At 43.5% G+C, this 18,546-nt stretch overlaps 1 protein-coding gene across 4 annotated transcripts in view; it reads right to left on the bottom strand.

The window, feature by feature from the left end:
- Nucleotides 1-18,546, bottom strand: part of LOC130309111 (solute carrier family 2, facilitated glucose transporter member 11-like) — an 87,913-nt gene that overhangs the window by 31,522 nt on the left and 37,845 nt on the right. The window contains exons 3-4 of one of the 4 annotated variants that reach the window (XM_056552285.1): nucleotides 17,992-18,090; nucleotides 16,850-17,010 (exon numbers count right to left, since the gene is read on the bottom strand). In XM_056552285.1, the coding sequence (XP_056408260.1) occupies nucleotides 16,850-17,010; nucleotides 17,992-18,090 (260 nt within the window). Of the gene's footprint in view, nucleotides 1-119; nucleotides 261-14,598; nucleotides 14,695-16,849; nucleotides 17,011-17,991; nucleotides 18,091-18,546 lie in introns of those variants that run through there. The other 3 variants (XM_056552286.1, XM_056552292.1, XM_056552287.1) reach the window with 3 other exon arrangements.

Raw genomic sequence — 18,546 nt, 5'->3', positions numbered from 1 at the left:
AAATAAGTAGATAACTAATATCGATAAAGCAAGTCCTTTTTATAATAGGTTTTCATAAGAAATTTTTTTTGATCATTCCTATAAAAGATAAATCAAGCAGCTGAAGGATTTGTAATAACCAAGACTGGGTTGAGATCCACATTGTTGGGATCCACTCTAAAGTATACAATGTCCCAGGGGCCATCCAGAGCCTGTTTGCTGTGTGTGATACCTATACATAACCTCTCTTCCCCCACCATAACCACCATCAGCAGCTGACACCTGCCAGTAATGGCTGCCATCAGAAATCACTCCTATGTTGGTCATTCAACTGTATACAGATTTTGACGGTCAGACCTGGTGTCTAGTGGCCCAGTTGTCACCCTCTCTTTGTAGTCCCCACAAACCAGCCTGCCTATGTTTTTAAAAAAATATACAAAAAAAATTAAATCACCCCCATTTCCCCATCTTCCAAATAAAAAACACAAAAACACAGAACAAGAACTAAAAAAAAAAAAACAAAACATTTTTGATATTGTCACATTCCTTATCTTGCATGGTCAACAATGTAAAATTAAAGGGATACTCCGGTGAAAAACTATTTTGTTTTAAATCAACTGGTGCCCGAACGTTAAACAGATCTGTAAATTACTTCTATTTAAAACTCTGAAATCCTTCCAGTACTTATCAGCTGCTTTATACTACAGAGGAAGTGTCACGATGCCGGCTGGCAGGTAGTGGACCCTCTGTGCCAGAGAGGGATTGGCGTGGACCGTGCTAGTGGACCGGTTCTAAGCCACTACTGGTTTTCACCAGAGCCCGCCGCAAAGCGGGATGGTCTTGCTGCGGCGGTAGTGACCAGGTCGTATCCACTAGCAACGGCTCACCTCTCTGGCTGCTGAAGATAGGCGCGGTACAAGGGAGTAGGCAGAAGCAAGGTCGGACGTAGCAGAAGGTCGGGGCAGGCAGCAAGGATCGTAGTCAGGGGCAACGGCAGAAGGTCTGGAAACACTGGCAAGGGACACACAAGGAACGCTTTCACTGGCACTAAGGCAACAAGATCCGGCAAGGGAGTGCAAGGGAAGTGAGGTAATATAGGGAGTGCACAGGTGATAACTCTAATTGGAACCACTGCGCCAATCAGCGGCGCAGTGGCCCTTTAAATCGCAGAGACCCGGCGCGCGCGCGCCCTAGGGAGCGGGGCCGCGCGCGCCGGGACAGAACAGACGGGGAGCGAGTCAGGTAGGAGAGCCGGGGTGCGCATCGCGAGCGGGCGCTACCCGCATCGCGAATCGCATCCCGGCTAGCAGCAGGATCGCAGCGCCCCGGGTCAGAGGACGTGACCGGGGCGCTGCAGCGGAGGAGGTGAAGCGAGCGCTCCGGGGAGGAGCGGGAACCCGGAGCGCTCGGCGTAACAGTACCCCCCCCCTTGGGTCTCCCCCTCTTCTTGGAGCCTGAGAACCTGAGGAGCAGACTTTTGTCAAGGATGTTGTCCTCAGGTTCCCAGGATCTCTCTTCAGGACCACAACCCTCCCAGTCTACTAAAAAAAAATTTTTTCCTCTGACCTTTTTGGCAGCCAAAATCTCCTTGACCGAGAAGACGTCCGAGGAGCCGGAAACAGGAGTGGGAGGAACAGATTTGGGAGAAAAACGGTTGAGGATGAGTGGTTTGAGAAGAGAGACGTGAAAGGCATTAGGGATACGAAGAGAAGGAGGAAGAAGAAGTTTATAAGAGACAGGATTAATTTGACACAGAATTTTGAAAGGACCAAGATAGCGTGGTCCCAACTTGTAGCTAGGGACACGGAAGCGGACATATTTAGCGGAGAGCCATACCTTGTCTCCAGGGGAAAAAACGGGGGGAGCTCTTCTTTTCTTATCCGCGAACCTCTTCATGCGTGAAGAAGCCTGTAAGAGAGAATTTTGGGTCTCTCTCCATATAATGGAAAGGTCACGAGAAATTTCATCCACAGCGGGCAGACCAGAGGGCAAGGGGGTAGGGAGGGGGGGAAGAGGGTGACGGCCGTACACCACGAAAAATGGGGATTTGGAGGAAGATTCAGAGACCCTGAAGTTATACGAGAATTCGGCCCATGGAAGGAGATCTGCCCAGTCATCCTGGCGGGAGGAAACAAAATGTCGCAAATAATCACCCAGGATCTGGTTAATTCTTTCTACTTGTCCATTGGACTGGGGATGATATGCAGAGGAAAAATTTAATTTAATCTTGAGTTGTTTACAGAGAGCTCTCCAGAATTTAGACACGAATTGGACCCCTCTATCCGAGACAATCTGCGTAGGCAACCCGTGAAGACGAAAAATGTGTACAAAAAATTGTTTAGCCAACTGAGGCGCAGAAGGAAGACCAGGAAGAGGAATGAAATGTGCCATTTTGGAGAATCGATCAACGACCACCCAAATAACGGTGTTGCCACGGGAAGGGGGTAAATCAGTAATAAAATCCATACCAATCAGAGACCAAGGCTGTTCGGGGACAGGCAGAGGATGAAGAAAACCAGCGGGCTTCTGGCGAGGAGTCTTATCCCGGGCACAGATAGTGCAGGCTCGCACAAAGTCCCCAACATCCGTCTCCAGAGTTGGCCACCAATAGAAGCGGGAGATGAGTTGCACAGATTTCTTGATGCCCGCATGACCTGCGAGATGGGAGGAGTGACCCCATTTGAGGATTCCGAGGCGTTGGCGTGGAGAAACAAAGGTCTTTCCTGGAGGAGTCTGTCTGATGGAGGCAGGAGAAGTGGAGATCAGGCAGTCAGGTGGAATGATGTGTTGCGGAGGGAGATCAACTTCTGAGGCATCCGAGGAACGAGAGAGAGCATCGGCTCTAATGTTCTTATCGGCAGGACGAAAGTGGATCTCAAAATTAAATCGGGCAAAGAACAGAGACCACCGGGCCTGGCGAGGATTCAGCCGTTGGGCCGACTGGAGGTAGGAGAGGTTCTTGTGGTCGGTGTAGATAATAACAGGAAATCTTGATCCCTCCAGCAGATGCCTCCATTCCTCAAGTGCTAATTTAATGGCTAGAAGTTCTCGATCCCCGATGGAGTAGTTCCTCTCCGCTGGAGAGAAGGTCCTAGAGAAAAAACCACAAGTGACAGCATGCCCGGAAGGATTTTTTTGTAGAAGAACAGCTCCAGCTCCTACTGAGGAGGCATCAACCTCCAATAGGAAGGGTTTGGAAGGGTCAGGTCTGGAGAGCACGGGAGCCGAAGAAAAGGCAGACTTGAGTTGTTTAAAGGAGTCTTCTGCTTGAGGAGGCCAGGACTTGGGATCAGCATTTTTCTTGGTTAAAGCCACGATAGGAGCCACAATGGTAGAAAAATGTGGAATAAATTGCCTGTAATAATTGGCGAACCCCAAAAAGCGTTGGATAGCACGGAGTCCGGAGGGGCGTGGCCAATTTAAGACGGCAGAGAGTTTGTCTGGATCCATCTGTAGTCCCTGGCCAGAGACCAAATATCCTAGAAAAGGAAGAGATTGGCATTCAAACAGACATTTCTCAATTTTGGCATAGAGTTGGTTGTCACGAAGTCTCTGAAGAACCATACGGACATGCCGGCGGTGTTCCTCTAGATTGGCAGAAAAAATTAGGATATCGTCCAGATATACCACAACACAGGAGTATAATAGATCACGAAAAATTTCATTGACAAAGTCTTGGAAGACGGCAGGGGCATTGCACAGTCCAAAGGGCATGACCAGATACTCAAAGTGTCCATCTCTGGTGTTAAATGCCGTTTTCCACTCGTCCCCCTCTCTGATGCGGATGAGGTTATAGGCGCCTCTTAAGTCCAATTTAGTGAAGATGTGGGCACCTTGGAGGCGATCAAAGAGTTCAGAGATGAGGGGTAAGGGGTAGCGGTTCTTAACCGTGATTTTATTAAGACCGCGGTAGTCAATGCAAGGACGTAGGGAGCCATCTTTTTTGGAGACAAAGAAAAATCCGGCTCCGGCAGGAGAGGAGGATTTACGGATAAAGCCCCTTTTTAGATTCTCCTGGACGTATTCGGACATGGCAAGAGTCTCTGGGGCAGAGAGAGGATAAATTCTGCCCCGGGGTGGAGTAGTACCCGGGAGGAGGTCGATAGGGCAATCATAAGGCCTGTGAGGAGGTAGAGTCTCAGCTTGTTTTTTGCAGAAAACATCCGCGAAGTCCATATAGGCCTTGGGGAGACCGGTTACTGGAGGAACCACAGAGTTACGGCAAGGGTTACTGGGAACCGATTTTAGACAGTTCTTGGAACAAGAGGACCCCCAACTCTTGATCTCCCCAGTGGACCAATCCAGGGTTGGGGAATGAAGTTGAAGCCAGGGAAGTCCAAGGAGAATCTCCGAGGTGCAATTGGGGAGGACCAAAAGTTCAATCCTCTCATGATGAGATCCGATGCTCATAAGAAGGGGCTCCGTGCGGAAACGTATGGTACAGTCCAATCTTTCATTATTTACACAATTGATGTAGAGGGGTCTGGCGAGACTGGTCACTGGGATGTTGAACCTGTTGACGAGAGAGGCCAAAATAAAATTTCCTGCAGAACCAGAGTCCAAGAAGGCCACTGTAGAGAAGGAGAAGGCAGAAGCAGACATCCGCACAGGCACAGTAAGACGTGGAGAAGCAGAGTAGACATCAAGGACTGTCTCACCTTTGTGCGGAGTCAGCGTACGTCTTTCCAGGCGGGGAGGACGGATAGGACAATCCCTCAGGAAGTGTTCGGTACTAGCACAGTACAGGCAGAGGTTCTCCATACGGCGTCGTGTCCTCTCTTGAGGTGTCAGGCGAGACCGGTCGACCTGCATAGCCTTCACGGCGGGAGGCACAGGAACAGATTGCAGGGGACCAGAGGAGAGAGGAGCCGAGGAGACGAAACGCCTCGTGCGAACAGAGTCCATATCTTGGCGGAGTTCCTGACGCCTTTCAGAAAAACGCATGTCAATGCGAGTGGCTAGGTGAATAAGTTCATGTAGATTAGCAGGAATTTCTCGTGCGGCCAGAACATCTTTAATGTTGCTGGATAGGCCTTTTTTGAAGGTCGCGCAGAGGGCCTCATTATTCCAGGACAATTCTGAAGCAAGTGTACGGAATTGTACGGCATACTCGCCAACGGAAGAATTACCCTGGACCAGGTTCAACAGGGCAGTCTCAGCAGAAGAGGCTCGGGCAGGTTCCTCAAAGACACTTCGGATTTCCGAGAAGAAGGAGTGTACTGAGGCAGTGACGGGGTCATTGCGGTCCCAGAGCGGTGTGGCCCATGACAGGGCTTTTCCGGACAGAAGACTGACTACGAACGCCACCTTAGACCTTTCAGTGGGAAACAGGTCCGACATCATCTCCAGATGCAGGGAACATTGGGAAAGGAAGCCACGGCAAAACTTAGAGTCCCCATCAAACTTATCCGGCAAGGATAAGCGTATCCCAGGAGCGGCCACTCGCTGCGGAGGAGGTGCAGGAGCTGGCGGAGGAGATGACTGCTGAAGCTGTGGTAGCAACTGTTGTAGCATAACGGTCAGTTGAGACAGCTGTTGGCCTTGTTGCGCAATCTGTTGTGACTGCTGGGCGACCACCGTGGTGAGGTCAGCGACAACTGGCAGAGGAACTTCAGCGGGATCCATGGCCGGATCTACTGTCACGATGCCGGCTGGCAGGTAGTGGACCCTCTGTGCCAGAGAGGGATTGGCGTGGACCGTGCTAGTGGACCGGTTCTAAGCCACTACTGGTTTTCACCAGAGCCCGCCGCAAAGCGGGATGGTCTTGCTGCGGCGGTAGTGACCAGGTCGTATCCACTAGCAACGGCTCACCTCTCTGGCTGCTGAAGATAGGCGCGGTACAAGGGAGTAGGCAGAAGCAAGGTCGGACGTAGCAGAAGGTCGGGGCAGGCAGCAAGGATCGTAGTCAGGGGCAACGGCAGAAGGTCTGGAAACACTGGCAAGGGACACACAAGGAACGCTTTCACTGGCACTAAGGCAACAAGATCCGGCAAGGGAGTGCAAGGGAAGTGAGGTAATATAGGGAGTGCACAGGTGATAACTCTAATTGGAACCACTGCGCCAATCAGCGGCGCAGTGGCCCTTTAAATCGCAGAGACCCGGCGCGCGCGCGCCCTAGGGAGCGGGGCCGCGCGCGCCGGGACAGAACAGACGGGGAGCGAGTCAGGTAGGAGAGCCGGGGTGCGCATCGCGAGCGGGCGCTACCCGCATCGCGAATCGCATCCCGGCTAGCAGCAGGATCGCAGCGCCCCGGGTCAGAGGACGTGACCGGGGCGCTGCAGCGGAGGAGGTGAAGCGAGCGCTCCGGGGAGGAGCGGGAACCCGGAGCGCTCGGCGTAACAGGAAGTTTTTTGCTTTTTGAATTTCTTTTCTGTCTGACCACAGTGCTCTCTGCTGACACCTCTGTCTGTCTCAGAAACTTCCCAGAGCAGGAGAGATTTAGAGATTTGCTATGGGGTTTTGCTCCTGCTCTGGACCGTTCCTGAGAGCACTGTGGTCAGACAGAAAAGAAATTTAAAAAGAAAAGAACTTCCTCTGTAGTAGACAGCAGCTGATAAGTACTGGAAGGACTAAGATTTTTAAATAGAAGTAATTTACAAATCTGAAAAGATGAAGACAAAAATGAAGCTGCACTACCCCACTTTAAAGTATTTGCCAAGTTATGCTTTTATTGTCAGTGTCCGTACAGCAAAACGACAAGTCAATAGCTGGATGTGCAGGGAGAGAGAGCCAGCGCTCTCAGGTGAGGGGGGCGTACCACTAGACAACTAGTTTCGCGTCGGAAATGACGCTTCTTCTCGTCGTGAGTACGTCATGCTGCTGTAGGGAAGGTGCTTATATACAGGTGAGTGCAAATTAACATATTAAACAAAAAACTGTGCAATGAATAAAACCACTTTCCTTTTGTTTCTATTGCCCTGTGAACAGGAGCTATACGAAACAACAGACAGATAATAGTAAAAAGCAAGACGGATTATAAAAAAGGAGAAAGATCATTCCTCTCATTTAACCCCAAAGGGCCTAGAGCTTGCAAATACATTATCCAGTATGCCTCTCTACGAAGTAGGTGGGCATGTCGATCCTCTCCTAGGGGGACATTTTCTATTCTCTCCAGGCCAGCAAATTTAAGATGAGTAATACCGTTGTGATGGCTTTGTTTCATATGATCAATGAAGCGAGTAGTTCCCTTGCCGGTCCGGAGAGAATAGATATGTTACCGTACGCGGGTGCTTAATTTTCTTTTAGTTTTCCCAATGTAATAGAGATTATAATCACAAATCAATGCATACACCACATACGTTTTGTGACAGGAAATAAATTGGTTTACAAAGATATTTTCCCCTCCTAAAATAAAGTTGCGTTTGCCAATAGTTAATTTACAATAATTGCAATTTTTGCAAGGAAATTTCTCTTTGGGGTCAACCTATTTAGCCAATTTTCCTTTTTCTATTGATTTAGATTTTTTCCTTTTTTTTATCATGTCACCTATTGTTTTAGTGAGCCTAAAGGTGATGATGGGTCTTTCCCTAGTACAATCATGTATTTCTGGGTAGCGTTCAAGGATGAACCAGTTATTCAAAATACTTTTCTTGATTTGTTCGTCCATACATGTATTGTTGAAGGAAAAGACGCATCGATTGTTGTTGTCTTGTTTTTTCTGTCATTGGTACAATAAATCTCTTCGATCTTTTTTTTCAACTTTCTCAACTGCTTGATTTATTATTCTTTCTGGGTACCCTAGTTCCGATAGTCTTTTACATAAATCATTTAATTGTTGTCTAAAGGTATCTGGGTTACTATTTACCCGTTTTAAACTTAACATTTGGCTGTATGGGATTGTTGTCTTTTACATAATTCAAATGGGAGCTTTGATAATGCAAAAGTGATTTTTTTGCAATTGTTTTTCTGTAGCCTCACGTCACTAGAACATTGTTAAGTAATTCCAACTTCACATCAAAAAACTCACATAAAAATAACATATTCACAGTGTTCTCAGTATTTAAATACTTCACAAAGGACTCAAATATCTCTTTTCCCCCGTCCCACACAATCAAAATATCATCCACGTAACGCAGATAATATTTCACGTGGCTAATAATTGGATTTTTGTGGGTGAATATGTATTGTTGCTCAAATATTGTGAGGAAAATATTGGTGTACGTACATGATACAAGTGTGCCCATGGCAGTGCCATGGGACTGCCTGTACCACTGGCCATCATGCAGAAGAGTGTTATTTTTAAGTACAAATTCCAATGCATCCTTAATAAAAGAAATAAACAGGTGATATTTCATAAATTTATCCAAAAAGGACGCTGTAGCCTGTACACCAGCATCCTGAGGGATGCGGGTGTACAGGCTTTCAACGTCCACAGAGACCAGCTGGTAACTGTCTTGCCATATAAAATTGTCATAAGCAGTGAGGCGGTCGCCTGTATCTTTAATCAATGTGGGAATGCCTTTTAAGAGTGGAGATAATAACCATTCAATGTAACTTGATAGTGACTCAGTGACAGAATTTATGCTTGCCACTATAGGCCGACCTGTTGGGGCGGTGGTGAATTTATGGACTTTCAGCAAGATATACCATTTTTCTGGAACTACTACCCCTTTAGACGTACGAGGAGGGGAAGAGGGAGGAAAATGCAACGTCTGGACAAGAACCAAGAAAAGGAAAGAAGTGTCCTGGAGAAAGTGAAGATACCACCAAATAAGGTGATAACCTAACCACCACAAGATTGGACAGTGACTGTCTTAGTGTCCTATCAAAGGGATTGAACTTTGGGATCAATGGACATTTCTCCCCTGAAAATTTTGAAATAGATTTGTTTAGGGCACTGAGAAAAATAAATAATTTTTTTTTTTCAAAAACAGAAAATAAAAATAATAGCAGTGAAAATCAAAAAGAAGGTGAAATCCAATGTAGAGTTGATCAGTTAGGATTTAGGGTTGTAAAAGATTTTTCTGACGAGGAACAAAAATGTGTGGAATATTTACGGTATGTGAATTAATGAGCGATGTTGAATTTGACACCGCAGGTTCACAGTCCACAGAAAATATTCACATTAAAAGATTTAAGGGAGGGAATCCTTCCACTTTTAACCCTCTTGTCCCTCCTGGTAGCTCCATAGATTTATTTCAGGAAGCTGTCCTTAGGGAAACAAAAGCTTTAATGTACCCCCCAGTAAAGGATAGTCTTACTAAAAAAAGAAAGGGCTGCAACAAAATGGTTGGACAAGCGACTTACAGCTGTAATCGAAGCAAAAGGTGGCACTACAAAGTATTAACTTAAGGGGGCTGAATAATTTTGCATGCCCAATTTTTCAAGTTTGAAATATCCAATAAATTTTGTTCCACTTGTTGATTCTTCACAAAAAATTACAGTTTTATATCTTTATGTTTGAAGTCTGAAATGTGGCAAAAGGTCGAAAAGTTCAAGGGGGCCGAATACTTTCACTATGCACTGTAAATACTGAGAACACTGTGAATATGTTATTCACCAGTTGCTATGGAGGAAAAAACCTAGAGTTTTTGGATGTGAAGTTGGAATTACTTAACAATGTTCTAGTGACATCAGGCTACAGAAAAACAATTGCAAAAAATCCACTTTTGCATTATCAAAGCTCCCATTTGAATTATGTAAAAGACAACAATCCCATACAGCCAAATGTTAAGTTTAAAATGGGTAAATAGTAACCCAGATACCTTTAGACAACAATTAAATGATTTATGTAAAAGACTATCGGAACATATTGGTCCCCGGTAAATAGTGGTGTACCCCAAGGTTCAGTACTGGGCCCGCTGCTGTTTAATTTATTTATCAATGATATAGAGGATGGTATTAACAGCTCTGTTTCTATCTTTGCAGATGACACCAAGCTTTGTAGCACGGTACAGTCTATAGAGGATGTGCATAAGTTACAAGATGACTTGGATAGACTAAGTGTCTGGGCATCCACTTGGCAAATGAGGTTCAATGTGGATAAATGTAAAGTTATGCATCTGGGTACTAATAACCTGCATGCGTCGTATGTCTTAGGGGGGATTAAACTGGCAGAGTCACTGGTAGAGAAGGATCTGGGTGTACTTGTAGATCACAGACTACAGAATAGCATGCAATGTCAGGCTGCTGCTTCCAAAGCCGGCAGGATATTGTCATGTATCAAAAGAGGCATGGACTCAAGGGGCAGGGACATAATACTCCCCCTTTATAAAGCATTGGTACGGCCTCACCTGGAATATGCTGTTCAGTTTTGGGCACCTGTTCATAAAAGGGACACTGCGGAGTTGGAAAGGGTGCAGAGATGCGCGACTAAACTAATATGGGGCATGGAACATCTTAGCTATGAGGAGCGATTAAAGGAGTTACAATTGTTTAGTCTTGAGAAGAGACGTTTAAGGGGGGATATGATAAACGTATATAAGTATATTAATGGCCCATACAAAAAATATGGAGAAAAACTGTTCCAGGTTAAACCCCCCCCCAAAGGACGAGGGGGCACTCCCTCCGTCTGGAGAAGAAAAAGTTTAGTCTCAAGGGGCGACACGCCTTCTTTACCGTGAGGACTGTGAATTTATGGAACGGTCTACCTCAGGAACTGGTCACAGCAGGAACAATTAACAGCTTTAAAACAGGATTAGATACATTCATGGAACAAAATAACATTAATGCTTATGAAGAAATATAAAATCCCATCCCTTCCCCAATATCGCGCCACACCCCTACCCCTTAATTCCCTGGTTGAACTTGATGGACATATGTCTTTTTTCGACCGTACTAACTATGTAACTATGTAACAAGGGTACCCAGAAAGAATAATAAATCAAGCAGTTGAGAAAGTTGAAAAAAAAGATCGAAGAGATTTATTGTACCAATGACAGAAAAAACGAAACGACAACAATCGATGCATCTTTTCCTTCAACAATACATGTTTGAACGAACAAATGAAGAAAAGTATTTTGAATAACTGGCTCATCCTTGAATGCTACCCAGAAATACATGATTGTACTAGGGAAAGACCCATCATCACCTTTAGGCTCACTAAAACAATAGGTGACATGATAAAAAAAGGAAAAAATCTAAATCAATAGAAAAAGGAAAATTGGCTAAATAGGTTGACCCCAAAGGGAAATTTCCTTGCAAAAATTGCAATTATTGTAAATTAAATATTGGCAAACGCAACTTTATTTTAGGAGGGGAAAATATCTTTGTAAACAAATTTATTTCCTGTCACAAAACGTATGTGGTGTATGCATTAATTTGTGATTCTAATCTCTATTATATTGGGAAAAATAAAAGAAAATTATGCACCCGCGTACGTGAAGATATCTATTCTCTCCGGACCGGCAAGGGAACTACTCGCTTCATTGATCATATGAAACAAAGCCATCACAACGGTATTACTCATCTTAAATTTGCTGGCCTGGAGAGAATAGACAATGTCCCCCTAGGAGAGGATCGACATGCCCACCTACTTCGTAGAGAGACATACTGGATAATGTATTTGCAGGGCAATAGAAACAAAAGGAAAGTGTTTTTATTCATTGCACAGTTTTTTGTTTAATATGTTCATTTGCTCTCACCTGTATGTAAGCACCTTCCCTACAGCAGCATGACGTACTCACCACGAGAAGAAGCGTCATTTCCGACGCGAAACTAGTTGTCTAGTGGTACGCCCCCCTCACCTGAGAGTGCTGTCCCCGCATATCCAGCTACTGACTTGTCATTTTGCTGTATAGACACTGACAATAAAAGCATCGCTTGGCAAATACTTTAAAGTAGGTGAATGCAGCTTCATTTTTGTCTTCATCTTTTCATGTATTACTATACTGTATTCATAAGCTAGCACCCCCACTGCATCAGCCGGGACAATCGTTCATTCTATCGTAAGCTGCTGTATTAGAAAATTATGGGAAGTGAATAAAATATAACCTTTAATATACTCATTAAAAAGTTAAACATGTATCTGTGATCAGTGGTGGACCAATTGTAGCATTTGTCCACTCAAAAACACATACCATATAATAACTGTTAATATAGTGCCTGTAATAAACCAAGGTGTATGATAACCATGTCCCAACAAACCCGACGCGTTTCCATCCCTCTTTATATGGGGGACTTCCTCAGGGGTTAAAGGAATACATATAGGTGAGACCATTTATCTCAAACACCTGTAAAGAAATATGGGCAGGGGCTATTGATGCTACACAGCCCCCTGCTATGGACAATATTGGCACATAAATCAGAGCGCCCCACTTCTTGTGGGGTAAAAAGCACAGCAGATACTGTCCGGCCGGAAGGTAAATAGGACGCCAGCACCACTCGCTCACCAGTGCGCTTAGAAGCCGGTAACCGAGTACGGCTCCCCGCCACTGCAGGTGCGCACGAGGACTGAGCGATGCGGCGAACTGTGAGTACAATACGTATCTCTTCCTTTTCAGGTTCTGGCCGCTATTGTACTATAGAAATAGAGCTGATACAGGCTCTGTATGTCTTTTTCTTGCTGGTCTTAATAAGATTACAGGATCCGGCCGGACAGTATCTGCTGTGCTTTTTACCCCACAAGAAGTGGGGCGCTCTGATTTATGTGCCAATATTGTCCATAGCAGGGGCTGTGTAGCATCAACAGCCCCTGCCCATATTTCTTTACAGGTGTTGGAGACAAATGGTCTCACCTATATGTATTCCTTTAACCCCTGAGGAAGTCCCCCATATAAAGAGGGATGGAAACGCGTCGGATTTTTTGGGACATGGTTATCGTACACCTTGGTTTATTACAGGCACTATATTAACAGTTAGTATATGGTATGTGTTTTTGAGTGGACAAATGCTACAATTGGTCCACCACTGCTCACAGATACATGTTTAACTTTTTAATGAGTATATTAAAGGTTATATTTTATTCACTTGCCATAATTTTCTAATATCTTAGTGACTGGAAGTTTCCAAAATTGGGGAATAGACACCCTGATCTTGTCTATATTATTCTGTAAGCTGCTGTATACCTTGCTGCAGTGCCTGATTGCCGTCACCTGCTCAAACAGTAATTTACAAATCTGATTAACGTTCTGGTACCAGTTGATTTAAAAAAAAAATGTTTTTCACTGGAGTACCCCTTTAACCCCTTAAGGACTCAGACAATTTTATTTTGACGTTTTCGTTTTTTACTCCTCGCCTTCAAAAAATCATAAATCTTTTATATTTTCATCCACAGACCAGTATGAGGGCTTGTTTTTTGTGCGACCAGTTGTCCGTTGTAATGCCATCACTCACTTTACCATAAAATGTATGGCGCAACCAAAAAAATACTATTTGTGGGGAAATTAAAAAGAAAACCGCAATTTTGCAAATTTTGGAAGGTTTCATTTTCACGCCATACAAATTATGGTAAAAATGATGTGTTCTTTATTCTTTGGGTCAATACGATTAAAATGATACCCATGATAACATACTTTTCTATTACTTTTGCACTTAAAAAAATCGCTAACTTTTTAATCAAATTAGTACGTTTAAAACCCCCCTATTTTGAAGACCTATAACTTTCATTTCTTCGTAAAAGCGGCGGTATGAGGGCTATTTTTTTGCGCCATGATCTGTACTTTTTATTGATACCATATTTGCTTATATAAAACTTTTAATAAATTTTGTATAAAAATTTTGGAATAAAATGTTATCAAAAAGCAGCTATTTTGGACTTTAAATTGTTTTTATGTTCATGCTGTTCATCGTACGGTATCATTAACATTTTATTTTAATAGTTCGGATATTTATGCACGAGGCGATACCAAATATGTATATAAAATATTTTTTTTTACACTTCTTGGGGGTGAAATAGGGAAAATGGGACAATTTACGTTTTTATTGGGGGAGGGGTTTTTTTACATTTTTTTTTACTTTAAAAAAAAACTTTCTATACTTTTATTTTTAGACTATTCAGGCTAAGTTTCCACTTGTTTTTTTTTCTGTCAGTTTTTGGAATACTGCCACTGCAGTTTTTGAGTGAAAGTCAGAAGTGGATCCATAAGGGAGAAGAAGTGTAAGTCCTTCCTTTATATTTCCTATTCCTTTTGAATACACTTCTGGCTTTGGCTCAAAAACTGCAGTGGTTGTATTCCAAAAACTGCCAGAGAAAAATCCAAGTGGAAACTTAGCCTTATAGCAACCATTCGATTGCTAATACTGTTCAGTGCTATGCATAGGACATAGCACTGAGCAGTGTTATCAGCTATCTTCTGCTCTGGTCTGCTCGATCTCAGACCAGAGCAGAAGACATGTGGAAGGCAGCGGAGGCAGGGGACCTCCATCTGCCGTTCTGGATGATCGGATCGCGGCGGCAGCGCAGCGGGCGATCCAATCATCCATTTTAGTGACCACGATGTTGCAGATGCGGTGATCTGTATTGATCATGGCATCTGAGGAGTTAATGGCAGACATCCGTGCGGTAGCGGATGTCCACCATTACCGACAGGTCCCTGGCTGCGATCAGCAGACGGGACCTGCCGCGCATGACCCGAGCATCACACAGTTCTGTAGGTGGAAAAATAAAAAAGTTATAGGGATCAGAGCATGGCAGATTTATTTTTAGTCAAATGTGGTATTGTTGGAATATACTAATAATACCAATAATGGCCCTTTTCAAAGAAAGAAGTGATCTGATTGGTTGCTATGGTCAACTTTTCCTCTGTACAGGTTTTGATAAATCTCCCCCACGCCATGTTTCTGCTGGTACTAACAAACAGTTTGTGGCTAAACTAGTGCGAACTATGGGGGTGATTTATCAAAACCTGTGCAAAGGAAAAGTTGGCCAGTTGCTCATAGCAACCAATCAGATCGCTTCTCTCATTTTGCAGAGGCCTTGTTAGAAATGAAAGAAGCTATCTGATTGGTTGCTATAGGCAACTGGCCAACTTTTCCTTTGGACAGGATTTGATAAATTTGCCCCAATGTATTTGAGGTCCCTATTGGAGACTGTTGCATACATGTAACAAGTGTGGTTATGTATATAACAACATTTCTGGTGGTGGACATATTGTATGTGCATATTGAGAATTTTTGAAGCAACATTTTAATATTTTCTAATTAAAAGTGAAGTTTTAAAAATGTTCCATAATCAGTCAGTTTTGCTATTGGGATTTCTTGGGAGACCATAACGGCATTATTATGGATATTGAGTATCCTTCAGCTTATTTAATACACACGTCTGCATATAGGAGTCCAGGTATAAATGTCTTTCCCATAGATTTATAGTCAGAGAAGAGGGCAATGTATCTGGTAAACTAATTTTAAAAGGGATACTCCGTTGCTAAGACATCCGGTGCATTGTGACGTCAAGGCTCCGCCCCTGTGTGACATCACGCCCCGTGTGACGTCACGTCAAGGCTCTGCCCCCTCAATGCAAGCCTATGACGTCACACGGGGGCGGGGCCGTGATGTCACAATGCTCCGGCCCCATGATCGACAGTAATCAGACCTGGAGCAAACACGCTCCAGGGACTGATCCTAACTGGGTTCTGCGTGCAAGATCACGGGGGTCCCCAGTGGCGGGAACTCCGCGATCAGGCATCTTACCCCCTATCCTTTGGATAGGGGATAAGATGTCTTAGCACCGGAGTACCCCTTTAATTGCTGGAAAGCTGTCTAAAAAGTATATATACTGTATATCTATTATGGGTGGATGGATGACATAATTTGTAAATTAAAGAATTGTGGACCAGCTCTTTCAGGCACCTAAAATCTACCTAAATTTAGTAGGATAATTCCAGAGTGATATGTACAGTCTTGCAGTACAGATGCACCTTTATTTTATTTTGGCAAGTAAACTTTTTCAGGGGATTATCCAGTATTAAAACATTGATTGCATATGTTAAGTATAAGCCATCAATGTCATAAGTCCTTCAGGCTGGTTTTACACTAGCAGAAGGCTAAGTTTCCACTTGTTTTTTCTCTGGCAGTTTTTGGAATATTGCCACTGCAGTTTCTGAGCCAAAGTCAGAAGTGGATCCATAAGGGAGGGGAAGTGTAAGTCCTCCCTTTATATGTCCCATTCATTTTGAATACATTTCTGGCTTTGGCTCAAAAACTGCAGTGGCAGATATCCAAAACTGCCAGAAAAAAAAAAAGTGGAAACTTCATAGGAGAGATAGCATCTGCATTACACACTTGTGAAACCGGCTTTAAAGGGGTACTCCACCCCTACACATCTTATCCCCTATCCAAATCTCTGTGCAGCATCCAACGTTCTAAATAGTATGTCACGCGCATCCCATAGACATGAATAGAGGGAGTGTGGTGTGACATCACGAGGGGCGTGGCTGTGAGGGCGCGACCCCTGCCGCGGGAACCCAGCATTCTAAACATACTAAACAGCATACAGACTCCCACAATCCGACATTTTATCCCCTATGCTTTGGATAGGGGATAAGATATCTAGGGATGGAGTACCCCTTTAAGCTGATTGCTGAGGAACAGGTAACATGAAAGCAGCTGACTGCCTGTTAAGTCAATGCTAGTGTAAATGAGAGAAACACTGGGCCATGGAGAAGTGTTCTGAGTCTAATACAGATATTGAGACACTGTATCATGAAGGCACAGTGGCTGTCAATGTAAGCCTTATGGGAATTATAGGTAGCATTTTTATGTGTATGTCCCTGTAATGTAAGTCCTAGGACTTTTCCTGATACAGAGACCCAGTGGTTATCATTGTAATGTATCAATGAGCATAATTCTATTATATATGTAGCCACTGTGGTTGGAGCTATGATGTGATGTCTGTGGCTTTCATCATTATGGGGGAATGTGATTTCCTCTGTTACAGCAGCATCTGTATTTATTATTAAGTATCATACATTTTCAAAAATTGGTGTCCACTTACCTGCCAAGTTTTACTGCAAGGTGCCCACCAATAAATGTCCCAAGGAGTCCACCAATTGTAAAAATAGAAGCTATTACTGACCAGATGAGGGTAACCAGACCTTCATCTAATCGGGACTGGTAGCGGGAATACCAGGTGTCATTAATGAACTTGTGGACATGCTGAAATAGTAAAATAAACATCAAATAAATAAAAGTAAAATAATTTCTACATATCAGTAGTGACCTAAACCCTCTGCACCAATTTATCTATCAATTTCAGTGCTCCTGCAGCTTCTGTAAATGGACCTGGTCACAATAACATGGTCTGTACTCCCAGTACCCTGTGATTTACTAAGACAGATGTTTCACACCCTGGTCTAATGTTAACCCCTGCCATTGTATGATCACATGGAATTTATCACGAGGCACATGCCTTGTGATAAATCCAGCCATTTGTAAAGGCGGCCCAGGGCAAAATAAGCATTACAGCTCCTAGACCTTCAGCTCCAGTCACCCAGTCCCAATGAAGGCTAAAAGAGTGTCATCTTTGCCTCCATTCAGGTGGTACATGGAATAATGCAGACTGTTGTGCACTTAAAAAAAATCAAGGCACAAGCCCCAAGACAAATATATTTTTTTGTGAGGACCCATGAAATTTTAGCTACGCCCCAGCTAAAAGAAGCAGCAACCCATGTGTTTCTCTGCTTCCCCATCACTCCCTTTTTTTAGCTGTAACTTGAAAATCTGTCTCCATCTCTGCTTTTGGTAATAGGCAGTTTTTACTAAGAGTGAATGATCAGTGAAGGAGGCGGCAGTGGGTACTGGGCAACACCCATGAGATCCTAGTAAAGTATATGTTTATCACAATATGGGAACTTTAACTTGATCATGAAAAATATATGCAATATTGGTCGTAAAGGGATTAGAAAAATGTGTTAATGCCAGAACACATTGGAACTACTATTACGTAAACAGTTTACATAACCCAAAGCTAGATTTTCATTTTTAATTCCAGGCTTTCTTGTGTATAGAAATAACTACTGAACTATTCAACACAGCTCTTCTTTAATGATACAAAGTTAAAATCTCCATAATGTTACAATTCACCTTTTCACTCTATAATGAAGCTTTCCCTACAAAGCTTAAAAGAGTTTTACTTACTGTGGTAGGTGCATTAATAATTGATAGATTATATCCATATTGAAATGCTCCGCCAATCCCTACGGCACAGACAGCCCAAAATAGTTTTGTTTTTGGAGTCTATGGAAACATAAACAAAAATATGATTTCATTTTTACTTTCTAATAATTCCGGGTTATAGGCAAATAAGGCATATGCCTGTTGAGTTTTTCTATGTTCACCATCAAGACATGCGGCACTATTTTTGCTATCAAACCAATGAAATCCACAATAGTGCTACAGCAAAACATTATGTCAATGCAGTTTGATGTACAACATTAGAAAAGAAAGTCAAGTGTTAACAGAGTCTAACTTAAAAAATAGTGCTGCTGAAAAATTAGCAACCACAGCCCACATATAGTTCTGAGTATATATATATATATATATATATATATATATATATATATATATTTTTTTTTTTTTTACTTAGCCACTTCTGGCACACAGCTGGTACCACATAGGAGAAGCACTGTCCACGTGGAGTCTACCATACAGTACGGTACCCATAGAAGGACGCTCAACAGGACATCCGCTATG

Source organism: Hyla sarda, chromosome 1, assembly GCF_029499605.1.
Source record: "Hyla sarda isolate aHylSar1 chromosome 1, aHylSar1.hap1, whole genome shotgun sequence".
Classification (NCBI taxonomy): Eukaryota; Metazoa; Chordata; class Amphibia; order Anura; family Hylidae; genus Hyla; species Hyla sarda.
The sequence above is the reverse complement of the archived record's forward strand: the minus strand, read 5'-3'. Positions and strand labels throughout refer to the sequence as shown.